This window comes from Silene latifolia, chromosome Y (assembly GCF_048544455.1).
Source record: "Silene latifolia isolate original U9 population chromosome Y, ASM4854445v1, whole genome shotgun sequence".
NCBI classification, from domain to species: domain Eukaryota; kingdom Viridiplantae; phylum Streptophyta; class Magnoliopsida; order Caryophyllales; family Caryophyllaceae; genus Silene; species Silene latifolia.
Genome location: NC_133538.1, coordinates 409,304,728 through 409,326,304, shown reverse-complemented (window position 1 = coordinate 409,326,304; position 21,577 = coordinate 409,304,728). Strand labels below are relative to the sequence as shown.

At 37.2% G+C, this 21,577-nt stretch overlaps 3 protein-coding genes across 3 annotated transcripts; 2 read left to right on the top strand and 1 right to left on the bottom strand.

Annotated features, from left to right (window-relative positions):
* Nucleotides 1-14,078: 14,078 nt before the first annotated feature.
* Nucleotides 14,079-15,857, top strand: LOC141632298 (uncharacterized). The gene is made up of 3 exons (XM_074444857.1): nucleotides 14,079-14,773; nucleotides 15,125-15,311; nucleotides 15,648-15,857. Exons 1-3 carry the CDS (start codon nucleotides 14,079-14,081, stop codon nucleotides 15,855-15,857), a joined length of 1,092 nt encoding a protein of 363 aa, XP_074300958.1.
* A 144-nt stretch (nucleotides 15,858-16,001) lies between these two features.
* Nucleotides 16,002-16,427, top strand: LOC141632297 (uncharacterized). Its single transcript, XM_074444856.1, has one exon. It carries the CDS (start codon nucleotides 16,002-16,004, stop codon nucleotides 16,425-16,427), a length of 426 nt encoding a protein of 141 aa, XP_074300957.1.
* Nucleotides 16,428-16,696: 269 nt separating this feature from the next.
* Nucleotides 16,697-17,065, bottom strand: LOC141632296 (uncharacterized). Its single transcript, XM_074444854.1, has one exon. It carries the CDS (start codon nucleotides 17,063-17,065, stop codon nucleotides 16,697-16,699), a length of 369 nt encoding a protein of 122 aa, XP_074300955.1.
* Nucleotides 17,066-21,577: the final 4,512 nt, after the last annotated feature.

The window sequence follows — 21,577 nt, the reverse complement described above, 5'->3', positions numbered from 1 at the left end:
GTATCGGCATACGATTAATTAAATAATCAATTAAGAGTATTTCCCTATAGGTATGACCTAAGGGGATCAACTGATCACCACCGTCGCATGACAGTAATGTCAAACTCTAGTCAGCCAATCATTACCGATATGCGTGGACCAGTTCACTGTAAAATTATTACATCCCACATGTATTCTTAAAATGAGATTTAAACATGTGATCATCATGATCGACAGTTGTGATCGCATTATTGTCGGAGGACACATATTCCAATAGTAACCTTGAGTAAGAAGTTTTTTTTATCTATGTGAACTTTAAACCGCAGCTACAACATTCAAATCTCATGATGCATATTTGGCATTCATAGTGAGAAAAAATACTGAAAGAAACAGCTTACTTAAAACAACAATGCTCCGGCAATCCAGCATGTCACCAAGGTTTACGATAAAAGCCCCCTCAAACAGCAGTTACAAGAGAAGGGAGGAAAATGGCAGATAACATAGTAGCAATACTAATAAGCAATCGCAAACTAAACTTAAGATAGAAATACCTCTCCACCATACCACAGAAGTTTGTCCTAATGGCCATGATGTGCAAAATAAGTGACCAAGTCCAACTGTAACACCCGCGAATTTTCCATTTTGACATTTATAATTTAATTAACCATCTACTGTCTTATTTATATTTTAAATTATTTAATTTAAATTAATTTCATTTTTAAACATGATTTTTATAAATATTATATTTCTAAAGCTTAAGTTATATAAAAATAAATATTTTGGATAATAATAATAATAATAATAATAATAATAATAATAATAATAATAATAATAATAATAATAATAATAATAATAATAATAATAATAATAATAATAATAATAATAATAATATTTTCCATCCTGAGTTGTAGTGGGCTTGAGACGTAAATTTTTAGTGTATATCGACTCAATTTTGCATGTTGGGCCTAGTATGACTATTGGGCTCACATACTACTCTTTCCTCCTCATAAAAATCATGAAGGGAACCCTAACTACACCTCCCTCCTCAATTTCTCAGCACTCATCTTCAACAACAACCACCATTGTTACACCTTTCTCTTACAAACTTCAAAAACTCCATAACTTGCTCAATTCTTATCCGAATCAAGTGTTTTTCGCGTCTATCTCTTCTTCTCATCGCTCTCCATCTTTCTAGGTAAGAAAGGAACCGACTTTCCTCCTTATATAGGGTTGTCGAGCCATTTATACATGGTACCCTTTTTCCTAATTTCGATTCTTAGTCTTAATTTGTGTTTTCTTATGTTTAGAAGAAAGATTAGTTAACCCGGAAGTGGATTCTTGAAAGGTAGATGAGTCTATTGCGTATTTAAGTGCAAAAGGTAACGGTGATGGGTTACTCGACATTATATCAAATTTGTGTGTTTATATGCTGTAGTTTGTCCATATGTATGTTAAAGATTGAATCTTTTCTTGTTTCACATGTTTGTTGTTGAATGAGTTTGTGTGAGAAACCATCTCATGGTTGGTTGAAGAAATTTCCAATATTTTGGGTTACATGAGTATTTACGTGGATGAATTACTAAAGAAACCGTCTTATTCATGCTTAGTAATTGTGTTTAATTATGTCATGAAATTGTTAGTTTGGAATTGTTTGAATTTGAATCGAATCTTGTGTTTTAATCCCTCTTTTATGCTTTGATTTCACCCTTAATACTTGTATAAAGTTATTTGGGTAATATATGGTGCAATTGAGATGGTAATGGCATGATAAAAAAATGATTTGGGGATGAAGATGAATTTGTTGTGTCGTGCAAATCAGTGATTTGCGCAGGCTGCACACCTCGGCGCAGGCTGCGCCACAGCCTGGACCAGTTTTTGTAAAATGGCCATAACTTCTTCGTTACTTATTTGTTTGAGGCTTATGATATACCGTTAGAACCGTAAGAGGATAAGATATCACCTTCAACTGGTTCCACCTTATTATCATGTTTATAACTCAAGTTATTACCGTTTGAAGTTGACCCTTATTGTAGTAGAGTACTAAACTTGTTGTTATAGATTGGGTATGCATCTTAAACTTGTTTCTAATGCTTGTGTATGGTGTATTGACACTCTTTTATCATGGGAGCACCTGATATTTGTTATACTCTCGTACTTATACATGCTCCAAATGAATTGTTTACGTCACGTTTATATAATCATTGTTACTCGTATTTGTGACCCGAGTGTGACAGTTTACATTGTGTGACGACTTAACATTCCTTATTTTACCCTTTTGGACCTTTGGTCACGAGTGTGAGCCATGTTTCCGGATGGGGTTATGTTCTCCCTTTCGGACCTATGGTCACGAGTGTGAGCCATGTTTCCAAACTAGGGTATCCTTCCGCCTTTCTTCGGACCTTTGGTCACGAGTGTGAGCCATGTTTCCGGATTGGATAATGTTTTACCTTTTCGACCTTTGGTCACGAGTGTGAGTCATGTTTTCGATTAGAGGTTACTCGACCTTTGGATACGAGTGCGTGCCATGTTTCGAGTCTTGGATACGATTGCTATATCATTTGTCGAATCGGGTAACGCTCATCCCGAGAGTCTGGATCCAGGTTTAGACTAGGACCGTATTATTATCGTCGTCCTACCAAGATGTTGGAGTCTACGTGTTTGTCTTGTGATTCCATACTACGTAAATGTCTTTCTTGATTATGGTCATTGATGTGTCCTTATATACGAGAGTTCATGTATCCTATGATTGTTTGTGAGAGTCTTGGTCCTATCGGATACTAGATGTGAGATGCAAACCTCTAGTTGCGATATGATCGCCGGGATCGATATTCCCATCCGTTCTTATGGTGAGATGCAAGCCATAAGTATGAATGCGACATTGGTAGCCACGTCCCGTACAATGTTTGTTAAGATATTTTCAAAGTAATGGTTGTGGTTTCCATCCATGTATTTTCTATTTAATTGATCTGTTATTTATCTTATTCATATAATTCGATGACTAATCTCATATCTATGTTATATTTCCTTGAAATGCGTGTTTTTGTCTAAACGACCGTATTCGTGTGTTCCATATTATTTTAATTATCTCACATGAATAGTTGAGTCGAGTTAATATGAAATTGGTTGACTTAGTTATTCTACTCCCTTGAATGCATATTTAATATAATGTACCATGCCTATCTCATTATGAATGTAATATGCCTATCTCATTATGAATGTAATATGCCTATCTCATCATGAATGTAATATGCCTATCTCATTATGATTATCGTTTATATCCCCTTGTTCATTATTATTCAAGTATGATGTATGATCAATATGTTTAATTAAGTTCTTGCTTACTTGTATTTTGACATATTGTGGCTGGGAGAACCCTGAGTTACTCCCCACTGACTGTGGCGTTCATGTTTACATGAATGACAAGTTTGTGATGCAGATTATATGAGAGAGACGTGTGAGCTAGCGAGAACGTTGACCCTTGGACTTTAGTTATCGTTTTCTTAGACTCACCTATCTTTAGACTTGTGCTTATTCGTGGGATATCTTTTCCCCAACGCACTTTGTTTTTAATTGTAAAACTTAATTATCTTTCTTTTCATTTTCGTTTGATCACTTATGGTGGATTTCGCACTTTAAACTTTTAAAGGTTTTAAAAATATCGTATTTTCTGCTTAAATTTAATAGTTCTTTTGATGCCTCATCGAGAGGTGTCACAGTTGGTATCAGAGCCTATGTTGCTCCCGACGCACAAACGTATACCCCAAATTTAAACTTGAACTTGACCTTGAATAATGAATGAGAGATGGGTAGGCTTAAGGACCTAAGGTGGTAGTCTGTAGTGTGTTTGCTCTTTGTTAGGTTCTAACATGTTTGTGGATTGTCATTTAATAAATGTTGTGCCCTTGGATCAATGACCGTAAACTTACCTACGAGAAGATCAAGATTTGGTGCCTATTGTCGACACTTGAAGATTTGTTCAAGTTTTGGAGAATGCTTCTACTTCCTCGAAGATGTTTCTCATTCTTTCTGTATCTTGCCTTATTATTTACTTCTTAATGTTTTCTCCTTCTTCTAAACTCTCTTTTCTTTTTTTGAGGAGTTACTCTTGTACTCTCCTAACTTGTCCTTTGATCCTTGCTAATCCCCCCTTAACGCCTATTGGAAAGTACTCCTTCTTTTGAGGAATGTTGATCTTGGTTGAAAATTTGACTTCTGAGGAGATTGTTGTGTTTGAGCCTTAACCCTGGTTTTGAGAGGTTGTTATGTTAGAAAGACTTAGGTAGTGTGATGAGACATTTTTTATGGTTCTTATACCTAGATCCTTGATAAAGTTAGTATTCTTGATTGGTGGATTCTGTGTGTCAAGTGTGAGTTGCATATGCTATTAAGGTTAGAGAACTTGGCTTTGTTGTTTATGTTCGGGATTTGAAAGGCTCGGGAAGTGTAGTGAGACGTGTCTTGGGATACTAGTGCCTAGTGCTTGACTTAAATGGATGGAATCGAAGGGTGAATTTGAGGATGTAAGATTGAGTGAGTAAGTAAGTTGAGTTTAATGTTGTAGTTGAGTGTAGTTCCGCTTTTTGGAATCCGTAATAATTAATGGGAGATTAGGACTCGATATCCTATTGATTCTTCAAACTTGGGTGATTATGCATCTTTCTCAAAAGAATGTGTAGTAGGATAAATATTCATGGAAAAAGTTTTAGGTTGAGTTGTTACTACCTTGCTTTGAAATGAGAACCTTGTGGGATATTTGAGGAACCTGGAATTTAGAACTTGAGATTAGGATCCTTGATTGAGGATTTTACCATTTTGGGAAACTTATAGATGACACCAGTTGGATATGAGTATAGCTTTGTTGGAAACTTTGACTTTGATCTTATGGAAGTTGTTTGTGGATGTCTGAGGATTTGGAGTCATGAGATTACACCAATAGTTGAGTGCCTTGTTTCATGGAATTACTTAGAGTGAAGTAACATAAGTGATTTGAGGAAATTCTGGGGAGTTATGTGGTTATGAGTTATGTGGTTAGGAAGTTTTCGGAACCGTTCAGGATGACATTGTTGTTTGAGACTTGAGTACCTGGCGTTTCCTTGCTATTTAAATTCCTTCCTTCTTTAAGCATAAGCATTTCCATTCATACCTCTCTTCCTCGCTTCATCATGCTCCTCCTTTAAATTTGATACTCGTAACCTGTGAAACTCTATCTTTGACATCCTTGTAAATTTGACTTCAATTCTTACCCCTAGGAAGTTCATCATAGCTCTTTTGTTGGTAAGTTTGAACCCTCTTAGCGTATCTTGTTTTTATGACGTCTAAGTTACTTTTCAATTCATAAAATTTCTAAACATTTCAAGCTACCATTTCGGATTCATTGTTAAAAATTTATATTACTTTTACAAAACGTTACCTATTTTAAAAGTTTGAAAATGAAAATTTGGTTTAGTCCCCTATTTGTTTCTTGAGTGTAAACTTATTCATCATAACTCTAATTACTAAACCCGAGATTTCTTCAAAATTCTATCCAATTTCTATTAATTTTGATCTATTTACGATTTGTTTGTCAAGGTTTAATGCTATATTTTCAGATTTTGACTCTCTTTTGAGTTTAAAAGTGAAACCTTTATTTCTATTTTGACTTTTGCAAAAGAAAATTTGAGTGGATTACCTCTTCTTTTGATTTCAACGTTGATCGGATGTTAGAACTCGTTATTAGAGACGTTTAATAACTTGTTCTACGCTTGTCGGCAAATGATTTTTGTTTTAAATTTCTCTTTTACTTGGAAAGTTAGCGTTCTTGTGTGCACGACAAGAGCAATTCCGTTCCATGAATGAGACTTATATTTTTGAAAACCCTTCATTAATGTTTTTGAAAGTACTTTGATTTTCGATTTATACAAATGATTTGCTTTTGACCATATCTTCGATTTGGAATGTGATGTTCTTGAATGCGCAACGAGAGCAGTTCCATTCCTTTGATGAGAATCTGGTCCTGTCGGAAAATTTTATTTGAAACTTTTGAAGGGATTTTGATTCTTACGATAAGTACCCTTTTAATGTTTTGGTTACCGATTTCAAAATTCCGGTTTTATTTTTATATGACATTTCAATTCTATTTTCAAGTTTCGAGGACGAAACATTTTAAAAGATGGGGTGATTGTAACACCTGCGAATTTTCCATTTTGACATTTATAATTTAATTAACCATCTACTGTCTTATTTATATTTTAAATTAATTTCTTTATTAAACATGATTTTTATAAATATTATATTTCAAAAGCTTAAGTTATATAAAAATAAATATTTTGGATAATAATAATAATAATAATAATAATAATAATAATAATAATAATAATAATAATAATAATAATAATAATAATAATAATAATAATAATATTTTCCATCCTGAGTTGTAGTGGGCTTGAGACGTAAATTTTTAGTGTATATCGACTCAATTTTGCATATTGGGCTTAGTATGACTATTGGGCTCACATACTACTCTTTCCTCCTCATAAAAATCATGATGGAAACCTTAACTACACCTCCCTCCTCAATTTCTCAGCACTCATCTTCAACAACCACCACCATTGTTACACCTTTCTCTTACAAACTTCAAAAACTCCATAACTTGCTCAATTCTTATCTGAATCAAGTGTTTTTCGCGTCTATCTCTTCTTCTCATCGCCCTCCATCTTTCTAGGTAAGAAAGGAACCGACTTTCCTCCTTATATAGGGTTGTCGAGCCATTTATACATGGTACCCTTTTTTCTAATTTCGATTCTTAGTCTTAATTTGTGTTTTCTTATGTTTGGGAGAAAGATTAGTTAACCCGGAAGTGGATTCTTGAAAGGTAGACGAGTCTATTGCGGATTTAAGTGCAAAAGGTAACGTTAATGGGTTACTCGACATTATGTCAAATTTGTGTGTTTATATGTTGTAGTTTGTCCATATGTATGTTAAAGATTGAATCTTTTCTTGTTTCACATGTTTGTTGTTGAATGAGTTTGTGTGAGAAACCATCTCATGGTTGGTTGAAGAAATTTCCAATATTTTGGGTGACATGAGTGTTTACATGGATGAATTAGTAAAGAAACCGTCTTATTCATGCTTAGTAATTGTGTTTAATTATGTCATGAAATTGTTAGTTTGGAATTGTTTGAATTTGAATCGAATCTTGTGTTTTAATTCCTCTTTTATGCTTTGATTTCACCCTTAATACTTGTATAAAGTTACTTGGGTAATATATGGTGCAATTGAGATGGTAATGGCATGATAAAAAAATGATTTGGAGATGAAGATCAATTTGTTGTGTCGTGCAAATCAGTGATTTGCGCAGGCTGCGCACCTCGGCGCAGGCTGCGCCACGGCCTGGATCCAGTTTTTGTAAAATGACCATAACTTCTTCGTTACTTGTTTGTTTGAGGCTTATGACCTACCGTTAGAACTGTAAGAGGATAAGCTATCACCTCCAACTGGTTTCACCTCAGTATCATGTTTAGAACTCAAGTTATTACCGTTTGAATTTTACCTTTATTGTAGTAGAGTACTAAACTTGTTGTTATAGATTGGGTTTTATGTTTCTTATTGGGTATGCATCTTAAACTTGTTTCTAATGCTTGTGTATGGTGTATTGACACTCTTTTATCATGGGAGCACCTGATATTTGTTATACTCTCGTACTTATACATGCTCCAAATGAATTGTTTACGTCACGTGTATATAATCATTCTTACTCGTATTTGTGACCCGAGTGTGATGGTTTACATTGTGTGACGACTTGACATTCCTTATATTACCCTTTTGGACCTTTGGTCACGAGTGTGAGCCATATTTCCGGATGGGGTTATGTTCTCCCTTTCGGACCTTTGGTCACGAGTGTGAGCCATGTTTTCAAACTATGGTATCCTTCCGCCTTTCTTCGGACCTTTGGTCACGAGTGTGAGCCATGTTTCCGGATTGGGTTATGTTTTCCCTTTTGGACCTTTGGTCACGAGTGTGAGTCATGTTTCTGATTAGAGGTTACTCGACCTTTGGATACGAGTGCGTGCCATGTTTCGAGTCTTGGATACGATTGCTATATCGTTTGTCGAATCGGCTGACGCCCATCCCGAGAGTCTGGATCCAGGTTTAGACTAGGACCGTATTATTATCGTCGTCCTACCAAGAGGTTGGAGTCTACGTTTTTGTCTTGTGATTCCATACTACGTAAATGTCTTGCTTGATTATGGTCATTGACGTGTCCTTATATACGAGAGTTCATGTATCCTATGATTGTTTGTGAGAGTCTTGGTCCTATCGGATACTAGATGTGAGATCCAAGCCTCTAGTTGCGATATGATCGCCGGGATTGATGTTCCCATCCGTTCTTATGGTGAGATGCAAGCCATAAGTATGAATGCGACATTGATAGCCACGTCCCGTACAATGTTTGTTAAGAGATTTTCAAAGTAATGGCTATGGTTTCCATCCATGTATTTTCTATTTAATTGATCTGTTATTTATCTTATTCATATGATTCGATGACTAATCTCATATCTATGTTATATTTCCTTTAAATGTGTGTTTTTGTCTAAACGACCGTATTCGTGTCTTCCATACTATTTTAATTATCTCATATGAATAGTTGAGTCGAGTTAATATGAAATTGGTTGACTTAGTTATTCTACTCCCTTGAAGCCATATTTAATATAATGTACCATGCCTATCTCATTATGAATGTAATATGCCTATCTCATTATGAATGTAATATGCCTATCTCATCATGAATGTAATATGCCTATCTCATTATGATTATCGTTTATATCCCCTTGTTCATTATTATTCAGTATGATGTATGATCAATATGTTTAATTAAGTTCTTGCTTACTTGTATTTTGACATATTGTGGCTGGGAGAACCCTGAGTTACTCCCGACTGAATGTGGCGTTCATGTTTACATGAATGACAGGTTTGTGATGCAGATTATATAGGGGAGACGTGTGAGCTAGCGAGAACGTTGACCCTTGGACTTTAGTTATCATTTTCTTAGATTCACCTATCTTTAGACTTGTGCTTATTCGTGGGATATATTTTCCCCAACGCACTTTGTTTTTAATTGTAAAACTTAATTATCTTTCTTTTCATTTTCGTTTGATCATTTATGGTGGATTTCGCACTTTAAACTTTTAAAGGTTTAAAAATATCGTATTTTCTGCTTAAATTTAATAGTTCTTTTGATGCCTCATCGAGGGGTGTCACACCAACCACATGATGAAAGGCTGAAAATCGGAGCCAAATGTATCAGATGGTTAAACTAACTAAACTAATATTGGGTTCATGGGTTATGAGATGTGCAGCATGTGCTAAGAGTTTTGATCAAATGGAATTTGAGAGCAAATTCTTTATAGAAATGGGGGTCTATAACAGGAGTAATCATTTAACTATAAGTTTAATGATTATAGTAAGCATTACAAGTATTCAAGCTCTTGGTTGCACCGAAGTAACAAATGCGTACTCGAAAGAGCATTTTGACAGCAAGTCAAAATAGGAGAGCCTGTTATTGGCATCATATCTTGAGCTACACTCAATAATATTTGGTGATCTTTATATGGTTGGAAAGCTTGGAATGTTAAATAAAACTAAGTGGTGGAATTATGCTTATATCTTATGTGTAGCTCGACTTATGGTTGTGCAAAGGCACCTGAGAAGAATGCTATGACACACATTTCTGACCTAAACTTACTAACGGTTTAATAACTCAAGATCCAAGCCATGTTCTTGCGTGATTCTAGTTGGAGAGGATAGACAACTCATCTAGCTTCGATTTGGTATATGGGTCACCTCGTGGTTTATCTTGAGTCAAGAATTATGCCATCTGAAAACTGCCACCTGCGTGCTGAAATGTACAGCACAAGTTCTGAAAACTGCCACCTGCGTGCTGAAATGTACAGCACAAGTTCAGCCTGGCCTGTCAGTACTAAAATGATCATACCTCTCAAACCAGACAACATATAGGGGTAATTCTTTTTGGAGGTGGTAGCTAACTCAAGTAGCTTTCATTTGGTACCTATAGGGCATTTTTAATCATCGTGAGGAGTAAGTTATGGTGTTTGCAAGGAGGGTCTGATTCAAGAAAGCTACTGAACTAGTCTGTTTTGGAACCTGTTTAGAGCAATGTTATTTATGCCTTCCTAAATGTTTTAAATGGCCTGTTCAGGGATGAATATTGGTCCTTAAGTAATCTCAAGTATAAGAGAATCACATGGCAGCCAAGGGAGTCCTTTACAAGTGACAAATGCAGCTTGTTTTTTTAGGGACACAAGAAAAGCGATATCTTATCCTCGCCTTCTTCTTGTCTTCTATTTTTGAGATCTTTGCTGAAGGGGCAGCCATGGGTCACACCTTAGACAAAGTAGTAACTCTTAATATTAGAATTGTTGATCATATTTACTCTTTAAATTAAACCACTGAAAATACTCGTAAACACACAATTATATGCTCCAAGATGAATTGCAAATAAGGAAATGGAAAGCTACCACATAGGAGACACCATATAATTTGAGCATTTAAGGGGCAAGTTACAAAGATAATCCAGCAAGCAAAGCAACCATTGCATAGCAACAGGTTGTCGATGTTATTATATCTTTGTTTTCAGCTGGAACGAAGAAATCACCATATAATAAAGAGGGCTGGTCTAGGGTTGGTTATCCGCCTGGTTTTGTCATAAAAATCCCCAAATATTACATACCCTAACATATTTAATCCTCAATTAGTTTTGATAGCATACGAGATCAGTTTCGCACAATTAGCATTGATTCAGCAATCCTCAAATGGAAAGATTATCTACATAAGAAATTCCACATTTAGCATTGATTAAATGTCCCCTAACCAAAAGATCAAATCCAATTCTAACAATCTAACAATTACCCACAGAAATTTGTAAATAAACTACCTGATTCTTACCATATTAGCAGGTAGAAATCAAAATTATACATCTAAACTTATAGAACAAAAAAAGTTCTTGAAAATTAAAAACCCTTACAATCAGGTTGAACTCAAAAAAAAATCAGCTACCGCGCAGTTATAAAAACCCCAACGTCGATGACGTTAATGAAGAAAAACGTGAGGTCAGAATCAATAGAGAAGAGTATGTATAAGTATGCGGTAAAATAGAAAAGCAAAAACCTAGATTATAAAACTTACCTGAAGATCCCAAATCAATAGTTGAGAGAATGAGATAAATAGATGGCGAGTCGGCGGCGAGTCATCAGTGGGTCGGCGGTGGGGCGGTGGTGGGGTGTGGTGTCGATTGAATGAGGGAATGGAGGAAAGGAGTGTATATTTTTTTCGAAGGAATGAATGGGGAAAGGGATGTGTTGACTTAATATGGGAATGGGTATTTGCATTGGCTTCAGGTACAATTGGTGCAAAAGCATAATATCAAATAAGTCGGTTTAATAACATAAATGATGTATTTGACCAAATACATCAGTTTTGATGAGAACCGACACATTATATACGTTAGTTTCTTCCAAAAACCGACGCAAAAATCTAGACTATAGGGCGAAATGGATTCTCGCCAAAACTAAGTACTTTTTGCATCAGTTTTTGTAGAACCGACGTAAATCGACTGACGTAATAGGTGTTTTTTTCTACTAGTGGCAGGGCTACACATTTCGGTGTGTAGTCAGTTACTGGTTACTAATGGAGTTTGGAGAATGATACTGCAATTGGATTGGTTTGTATTACTTGTGTTTGTGAATTCTTATCTTGGTTATACAGTTGATTGTCCCCGTTATTGTTTTTAAAACTGCGGTGATCCATTCGGGGATAGTGAGCAATTGATTTAGCAGGTATGGCTGAGGATAGCTTGCGGGTTTTGGATGGGGTCGAGTCATCACCGATCGCTTAGCTAGCTTCCGCTGACATTTATATATTAGTTCCTTTTGCTCCTTTTGGTTATTTTGGTTATAAATAGTTTTGGCTAAACTTTGAGTTGTAATTTGTTAAACAGTTGTTAACTTTTAATAAACGTTCTTGGATGGTCTATTTGATATACTTTACCTCGGGCAACCGAGATGGTAAGACCTTTATATTCTAGGGTCGTCTTGGTAAGGCACCTTGGTGTATAGGGGTGTTACAAAGTGGTATCAGAGCGACAATTTTGGAACCTAAAACAAATGAACAAAATGAACATAGCGTGTCTAACTAAAATGAACCCGGGTAGGAGTTGTTTGGAGCTACCGCAAAGGCTTGGGAGATGTCCTAAGGCCGCAATTTGGCCCTTATAACTTTGATCTAGTCACTGCGGGGTGTCAAGGGAGTTATTTCATGTGTTGTGTATGTCTCTTATAATAGTGTTGGATGGAATAGATGCTTATTTGAATTGGATGAACATAGGGTTGATGAATTGATGTGTTAGAGGTGGTATGAAGCATGTTTGAGTGTTACTACTTGGATTTTGATTGACAGTAACATGTTTAGGAAGTTGTATACGTATATATATGTTGTCAAGTTGAAGGGTATATCGTTTTGGCAAGATTCGGCCGAGCTGGGCAGGTACTCGACTGAGTAGAGGGTACTCGGCCGAGTAACCAGTCACTCAACCGAGTGTAGGGGGTTAAGTGTTTGGCAGTACCTACTGGAATATGACCACTCGGCCGAGTAGGGGAGGCACTCGACCGAGTGGGGCGTACTTGACCGAGTACATATGGTACTTGACCGAGTATGCATTATGTATATTTTTGATCAGCTACTAGAGTCATAATACTTGGCCGAGTAGTCAGCATACTCGGCCGAGTAGTCAGCATACTCGACCGAGTAACTCGTACTCGACCGAGTACCTCAGGTACTAGGCCGAGTTCCTCTTTGGCGGATGTGATATTTGTTTTGAACCGTAGGCTATGTGCTTATGTTTGTCTTGGTTATATCAGCTCAAAATGCCACCAAAGAGATCAACCGCATACCTTCAGGCCTCAGAGATGAGCCTCAAGGAGGTGGCTAGGATGATTGAGCAGCAAGAAGTGCTCATGGAGGCGCTCAAAAATGTGCGGAAAGGGGAAGGGAAATCAGTGGATGCATCCCATCTGAGCACCACTATTTTTCGCTCACCCCTTACTTATGAGGGTACTGGTGATCCTAAGCTACTTAAGAACTGACACCGGGAGATGGAGAATGTGTTGGAGGTGGTTCAGTGTCCGGCGGAGATGATGGTAGAACATGATGCGTTCTACCTAAGGAATGAGGTTGGGGTATGGTGGCATAATGAGAAGGAAGGTGCTCAGGTATACTATAGGAATATGGGCCAACCTGTAATTCCTCGGGCAGGATTCAAGAAGGCAATGAGGGACCACTTCGGTCTGGAGCACATCTGTGCAAAGTTGAGGTCTCAGTTTGATTCCTTTAATATGACCGATAACATGACCGTCACTGAGTATTATCACAGGTTTATTGAGCTGTCATGCTATGCGGAAGACATGCAGCTGAGTCAACAAAGTTTGGCTCTTTGTTTAAAGAGAGGGTTAGCACTGAAGATCATGGAAAAGCTAATGGCCGGGGTAATCTCTGATCTGAAAGATGTTTATGCGAGAGCGGGGCACGGTGAGAGGTTGGTGAATATGGCCAAGGAGGCCAAGGAAAAGGGACCTAATAATAGGAAGGTTGAGAGTGAGGGTGGCAACCAGTCAAGCCAGAAGAGGGGTAACCACAACCAAGCTAGAACTTTTCCAAGAGGGTCTAGTTATGGCGGGCGATCTCGTGCATGGGGAAGAGGCGGCCGGAGTACTAATGAGAACTTCACTCTGTAATGCTTCAACTGTGGTGGGACAGGTCACATACGGTATGAGTGTACGAGCGCTGTAAGGGGAGGAGGAGGCTTTCCGAGATCATATCAGGGGAATTACTCGCAAACTGCGAGCCAGAGTTCGGCATATAATAGGCCAGCTGGGTCGTGGAACCACCAAGGAGGCCAAGGCAACAACAACGGCGGTTATAACCGCAATAATGGAGGAACCTATCAGCGTCCGACCAACAGTGTGACTTAGAATTCGGCGGCTAAGCCTACTACGTCGGTGACCACGGTTCAAGGAGGAGGATAGAAAAACAGTGGTAAACTCTTCATGATGGGCAAACAGGAGGCTGAGGAGGATGCGCAAGTAGTCACAGGTAATTTTCTTGTTAATAATACGCTGACTTTTATTTTGTTTGATTCAAGGGCAACCGATTCGTTTGTGTTTAGGGGTCATGCCTTATCTATGGGTCTAGGGGAGTATGAGTTGGTAAAAGATAACGTGTTTATACCGTCTGGAGAGTCAGTGTCTTGTAACAAGTTGTTTAAAGGGGTATCTATGGTGGTTGGGCAAATGTGTTTACCAGTTAATTTGCTTGAGTTTCTTATTCATGGGTTTGAGGTCATAGTCGGGATGGATTGGTTGGGTAAGTATGGGGCCAAGATAGACTGTCGCCAAAAGAAAGTGTCTTTAAAGTGGCTTAAGGGACTCAAGGTGTCATATAGGGGGGTTGTTGTAAAGCCCAAGATGAAGTTGATTGTAGTGATAACTTTAAATTCGTGTTTGAGGAAGACGTGTCCTTTGATCCTTTGCCATGTGAGGGATACTCGGGTAGAGGAGCCATCATCAGCAGAGATACTAGTGGTTATTGAGTTCGGTGATGTCTTTACAGAAGAGATACCAGGGTTACTTTCTAAGAGGGACATTGACTTCAGTTTTGAACTTAAACCGGGTACGAGACCTATATCCAAGGCTCCGTACCGTATAGGACCAAAAGAATTGGAGGAGTTGAAGAAACAATTGAACGAGTTGTTGGATAAAGGATACATTCAACCTAGTGTATCGCCTTGGGGTGCACCAGTTCAATTTGTGAAGAAGAAAGATCTTAGTATGAGGTTATGCATTGATTACAGAGAGCTGAACCATGTTACCGTGAAGAACAGGTATCCTTTGCCGAGGATTGACGATCTCTTTTACCAGATGAGTGGAGATGGGGTGTTCTCCAAGATTGATCTGAGATCGGGTTATCACCAGCTGAGGATTGCAAATGAGGATATTCCTAAGAGAGCTTTCCGATCGCGGTATGGTCACTATGAGTATGTGGTGATGCTTTTCGGGTTGACTAATGCACCAGCAGTATTCATGGATCTCATGAACAGAATCTTCAGTCCGTTTCTGGATAGATTTGTGGTGGTTTTCATTGATGACATCTTCGTCTATTCTAAGACAAAGGAAGAACACGAGGAGCATCTGAGGTTGGTACTGCAAACCTTGCGAGATAATCAGCTATATGCAAAGTTATCCAAGTCTGAGTTCTGGTTGGAAATAGTGGCTTTTCTGGGTCATGTGATTTCAAAAGACGGTGTATCGTTGAATCCTAGTAAGATCGAGGCGGTGTCAAACTGGGAAGCACCGAAGAATGTTGCTGAGATCCGGAGTTTCTTGGGTTTAGCTGGCTACTACGGGAGGTTCGTGAAGGATTTCTCTAAGATCGCTAGACCTATGACAGCGTTGATGAGGAAAGAGTGAAGATTTCATTGGGATGAGAGCTATGAGACGGCGTTCCAAAAATTAAAGGATCGTATGACTATAGCTCCCGTTCTAGCCTTACCTGAGGGAAGTGAGAACTTTGAGGTTTATACCGATGCTTTGAAGAATGGGTTGGGTTGTGTTTTGATACAGAATGGGAAGGTCATTGCTTATGCTTCGAGGCAGCTGAAGTCGTATGAGGAGAACTATTCTACTCATGACTTGGAGCTGGGTGCAGTTGTATTTGCTTTAAAGATTTTGAGGCACTATCTGTACAGGGTAACCTTCAAGGTGTTTTCAGATGATAAGAGTTTGAAGTACATCTACACTCAGAAGGAGTTGAACATGCGTCAGAGATGGTGAATAGGGCTGATTGGGGACTATGATATGGAGATCGTCTATCATGAGGGGAAGGCTAATGTGGTTGTAGATGCTTTGAGTAGAAAGAGTGTGCATTCGCTATGCACTGCCATGTCACTGATAAAACTGAGGGATGTGATGACTAAGATGGGGATTCATATGATTCGCAAAGGAGATACCATCGGTGATTTGACGATCGAGCCTAAACTATATGATGACATAAAAAGGAAACAGGAACTTGTTCCCAAGATTCAGGAGTGGAAGATAAGGGTAGGAGATGGTACAGTTTCGAGATTTTCTATCCATACATATGGGAGTGTTTGCTTCGATGGGAGGTGTTGTGTACCTAGTGACGTTGACTTGAAGAAGTTGATCATGACGGAGGCTTATTGCACTCCTTATTCTGTACATCCGGATGGTGACAAGCTCTATGAGGACTTGAAGAAGACGTTTTGGTGGCCCGATATGAAGACAGATGTCGCAGAGTTCGTGGCTAGGTGTTTGACTTGCCACAGGGTAAAGGGAGAGGAACGGAGACCACAAGGTAAAATTCAATCACTTAAGGTACCATAATGGAAATAGGAATCGATTTATATGGATTTTGCCGTGGGGTTAAAGAGGACTCAGCCGGGCAACCACTTGGTTTGGGTTACCGTCGATCGTTTGACAAAGTCAGCTCATTTTATTCCAATGAAAGATACTTGGAGTAAGATTCAGTTGGCTCTGGGATACAGAAAGCATATGGTACGGTTACACGGAGAACATATCCTACCCCCCCCCCCCCCCTTAAAATACAACGGTTATGACTCCATAACCAAACATAACTGCTCAAAAAGGTGTGGTTAGCGTTCTTTCATAGCCTCCTCCGGCTCCCAAGTGGCTTTCTCCACGTTGTGATTAGACCATAGCACCTTAATCAAGACGATTTCACCATTACTTGTCTTGCGTACCTTGCGATCTAATATCTCTTTTGGTACCTCCGAATAAGTTAGAGCTTCATCCAGCTCGATATTCTCAACTTCAAGCACATGTGACGGATCACTCACATATTTTCGAAGTTGTAACATATGGAACACATTGTCCACCCGATCAAGAGATGGTGGTAAAGCTAGCCGATAGGCTTCTTCAGCTACCCGAGCCAAAATCTCATAAAGACCTATGAATTTCTGACTCAACTTCCCTCTCTTGCCAAACCTCATAACGCCCCGCATAGGTGACAATTTCAAGAGAGCCTTGTCACCCACAACAAACTCAATGTCTCTTCGATGCAAGTCCGCATAACTCTTTTATCGGTTTTGGGCTGCTTTCATCTTTTGTCGAATCAAGCACACTTGCTCAACCATATCTTATACCATATGTGGTCCTAAAACACAGCTTCAGCGCTATTATCCCAACACACCGAACTCCTACACTTCATCCCGTACAACGCCTCAAAAGGTGCCATCCAAATGCTCATGTGGTAGCTGTTGTTGTATGAAAACTCTATCAGATCCAGTCTATCCTCCAAACTCCCACCAAATTCCATCGCACAAGCTCGCAACATGTCCTCTAAATTCTTGATAGTTCTCTCAGTTTTACCATCTGTCGCAGGATGGAACGCCGTACTCATCTTTAAGGTAGTCCTCATCAATTCCTCCAACTCTTGCCAAAATCGTGATATAAACTTCTCATCTTTATCCGACACTAATACCATCTTAAGACTCAAAACTTAGTTTTCACTAATATTTTGACAATAACTCAACTTGATTTCTTAGTATTGTTCATTATGGACCAAAAATATAATATTATATTATAAACTCCAAATTAAATTATAAAAATTCCAAATAATTTCAAAATTTGAAATTCAAACTCATGAACATTCTGGAAAAATACCATGACACTCATAATACTCAAAACTTAGGTTAAAAATTTCAAAAAATTTTCGAGAAAGACATCGTTGCGGTTTATCGGTTTTAACAACCATGACCATTAAAATATGAGAAATATAATTTTAATCAACTTTTCACTTTTAGATCTGAAATGTGGGATAAAATGCAACATATGACGTTTTTCTATAGTCATGAAATATGTTTTAGCATTATAGACTAATTTAAGTCACTATTTATTGAATTTTTACTCAAAAATCCATAAATCATGCATAAGAAGTTTAATTCGTCTAAGATTTTTACACACACTGAGTAAAAATGCATGTGACAACATATAAAATTTCTATGACCAGATTCGAAATTTAACTCATATTAACCTAATAAACCCTTTAAATTCAATTTAAGCTTATAAAATCCATATTTCATGCAAAATAACTTAGTTATTCACGAGATTTAACATGCCATCAGTAGATAATATATGTGAAACATATCCAAAAACCACTGAAAAATTCGAAGTTTAGCTATTTTTCGTCCAAAAATTACATCTTTCTCATAAAAATCACATTTTAATGCCAATAATATATAAAATGAACAATAAAAAACCATAAATAGTCTCATATGACCTAAAATCCATTTAGGACCAGAAACTTTTAACATGCAAAATTATTTCATGTTTTATCTTCATAAATCCTAAATAACAAGTTTTATTTGTTAACAAATTAACTCGGAAAAACTAACCCGATTTTGCATGCAACAACCGTGTTGCTCTGATACCACTTGTTGGGATTCGTCAATCTCATAAGTTTACATATTGAATATGTGATAAATTAATTTAGTCATAAAATTAATTCTAGATCTTATGCATGCAAAACAAATACAAGAGTAAGGAGAAAAATGGTTCCTTACATTGGATATTTCGGATATTTGGGCACTAGTAAGGTCACCTACCTTACTTAGTTCTTAAGCTTTCCAAATGGATGAACAAGATTCAATAGTGGAATCATCACCTCAAGGATTGTACCAAGGAAATCCTTCTTAATACAAATATTAATTTAGTTACTAGAAATTAATATTTGTTCCCTTAAAATTACTAATATTATGTATATACTACTTCTAGTACAGTTGAATAATATTAGAGAATTATGTGAGAGTTTATGATCTTGTTCCGCAACAAAACTAGAGAGATAAGCTAATTCAAGTAGTGAATTATTGGAAATGAATTAGTGTCAAAATAAGAAGAGAAAACCCTTCTCTTCTCTAGGGTGGCCAGATAGGTGAAGAGGGGAAGAGTGCCCAATAGTTTTTTTTGTTGCTCTTCACAAGATTAGTAGGTATGCAACCCTATGATTAGTAGGTAATCTTCATGTTACCCACTAATAAAACTAATTAAAACACAAATAACCCTCTCCCCTTATACTTACACGGCACATTTGTGTAATATGGATCCATTTTAACTTTGTCAATTTGTTAATTTGTATTGTGTGATAAATTGGACATGTTACTAGATATGTCATTTACATAATGCATTTTTACCAAATTAAAAATCATTATATAAACAAAATAAATCACATACAAAAATTAACTAGTAATTCACAATTACCATTACTTAAAATGGGTCATATAATTATAAATCACAACTACTTGTATTTATAATAACCAATTCATTCTTATTTTAATTGTTTCATAAACAATAAATAAACCTTAAGTAATAAAACAATTTAATTACTTAACACGAATTTTATTTAATCAAATTACAATAAGATACGTATTATCACTCACAAAATCATTTGTTCAATTTTAAGGAATTAATTAACTTGTATCATTATACAGTTAATTAATTAATCAATTATGAATGTTTCCCTAGAGGTATGACCTTAAGGGATCAACTGATCACCACCGTCACACGACAGTAATGTCAAACTCTAGTTAGCCAATCATTACCGATTAATGTGGATCAGTTGACAATAAAATGTTACATTCCCTTATGTATTCTTAATATGAGATTTAAACATGTGATCGCATTATTGTCGAGGACACATACTCCAACAATCTCCCACTTGTCCACGACAAGTGTGCGTCACCAATTCTCTTGTCCTATTACAATCTCTCACTCAATGCAAGGTGTCTTGCAGGCCGTACTTGCATTTCATCATATCGTGAGTGGTTTCCTCGATCTGGAGAACAACTGTCTGACCGGAGTTATCTACCATAGATACCTTCCGAGCATGGCCACGCATTTCCAGTTCATTGCTCCTCGAGTGGCCTTGAGATTTAAGATAACCCTGATAAGGATGGACAATTCCTATTGCACTCTTCCCTTCGATTAGCCACAACTCATCATGACCCAAAACATTTGCCCATTAGACCCCAATTACGAAGGTCGCCGAACATAAATCAAAGACACTCTGAAACTGTGCCATCTTAGGCGAACAGTCATTAGTCAAAGAATTGACTCATAAGAATACCATAGTAGCTCTCGCCACGACCAGGCTATAAAAAATTGCCAGAACTCTATAAGCGGTCATAATTCCGACAGAGTGTCCCTCACAGTCTGCCTATGTGATCGACTAGTCATCTCTCATGACTTTATGGCACTTGAACTTGTCATCAATCGCATCACACTCTAGTTGCTTCGAGATGTCATCTCATGTAAGTAACTAGGGACGAACACTATGTTGATCCAGTTCACTTTAATGGGGTTCAATATTGTCTCAACAATCCCGTTTGGATTCAACAAAGTACAAGATGAGTTAATAATAACTAAAACAATAAATGTGATTATCACACACGAATGGTCAATGCTATATTGCTACTCCATGTCTTATAATCTTGAGTGCATTTGTGCACTTATGTAACGCAATAAAAGTTTAGCTTTGTGAACATACCATGTGTCCAAGTGTTCAAACTTTCTATATTGCGATTTTCTTCAACTTCATGTTATCCCTTATAGTATGAATTTTACTAAGTACATGTCCAGACTTCATACCAGACGTAGGTTCTTAAGTTTTAAAAGAAGCTTTTATTGTTATCACATAACTTGTGATGTGGGTTTCGGTGGATAACACTACTTATAGTATCAACACATACCTCTTAATCACAATGTACTTAAGTTCATTTCGTAGAATCTGCAATGGATGACAATAGAATACTCTTTTCTAGTCCTTAACTCCTTATTTCAATAATCAGCCTAGGATTTTCACAAATCCAAATGAGTTTGGAAACATGAGTTTGTGTAACTTATTAACACACAACTTAGGGATCGTTTGGTTCAACAAGTTGAAATGGAATGGAATGGAGTTTGATAGTATGGTGGCATGGGGTTCTAAATTCATACTTGCAAAATCTTGTTTGGTTCATCATAAGTTATAGAAGGATGGGAATGGAGTTTGAATCCAAGGGGGAAAGGTGGGTATGGAATTCCAAGGGGTTGGGGTGGAGTTAGAATCCATTGGGTATCTAACTCCATTCCAAATCACCCCAATCAAACAATGGAATGGACTAAATCCATTCCATTCCATTCCAATATACCCAACCAAACACCCCCTTATTTCTCTTCCAAACTATAGAACAGATCATTAGTTTTCCTAGAGAATTCATGACGGTTCTTTAAGGCTTACCAATGACTCTCATATAGGTAGACTTGTTATCAACTTATCATGCTCCAAGCATTTAATTCATCTAGGACATATGCATAATGGTATACATGATTGTACTAATGGCGGAAACATTAGTAATCATATTCATGTAGACAATAGTTCTTAGGTTCAAGTGAATAATCATAGCTCTATGATAATTCAAATTTCATCAATATGAACAACCTACTTAACTGATTGTATTAAGAAGGATCATTATCATCAT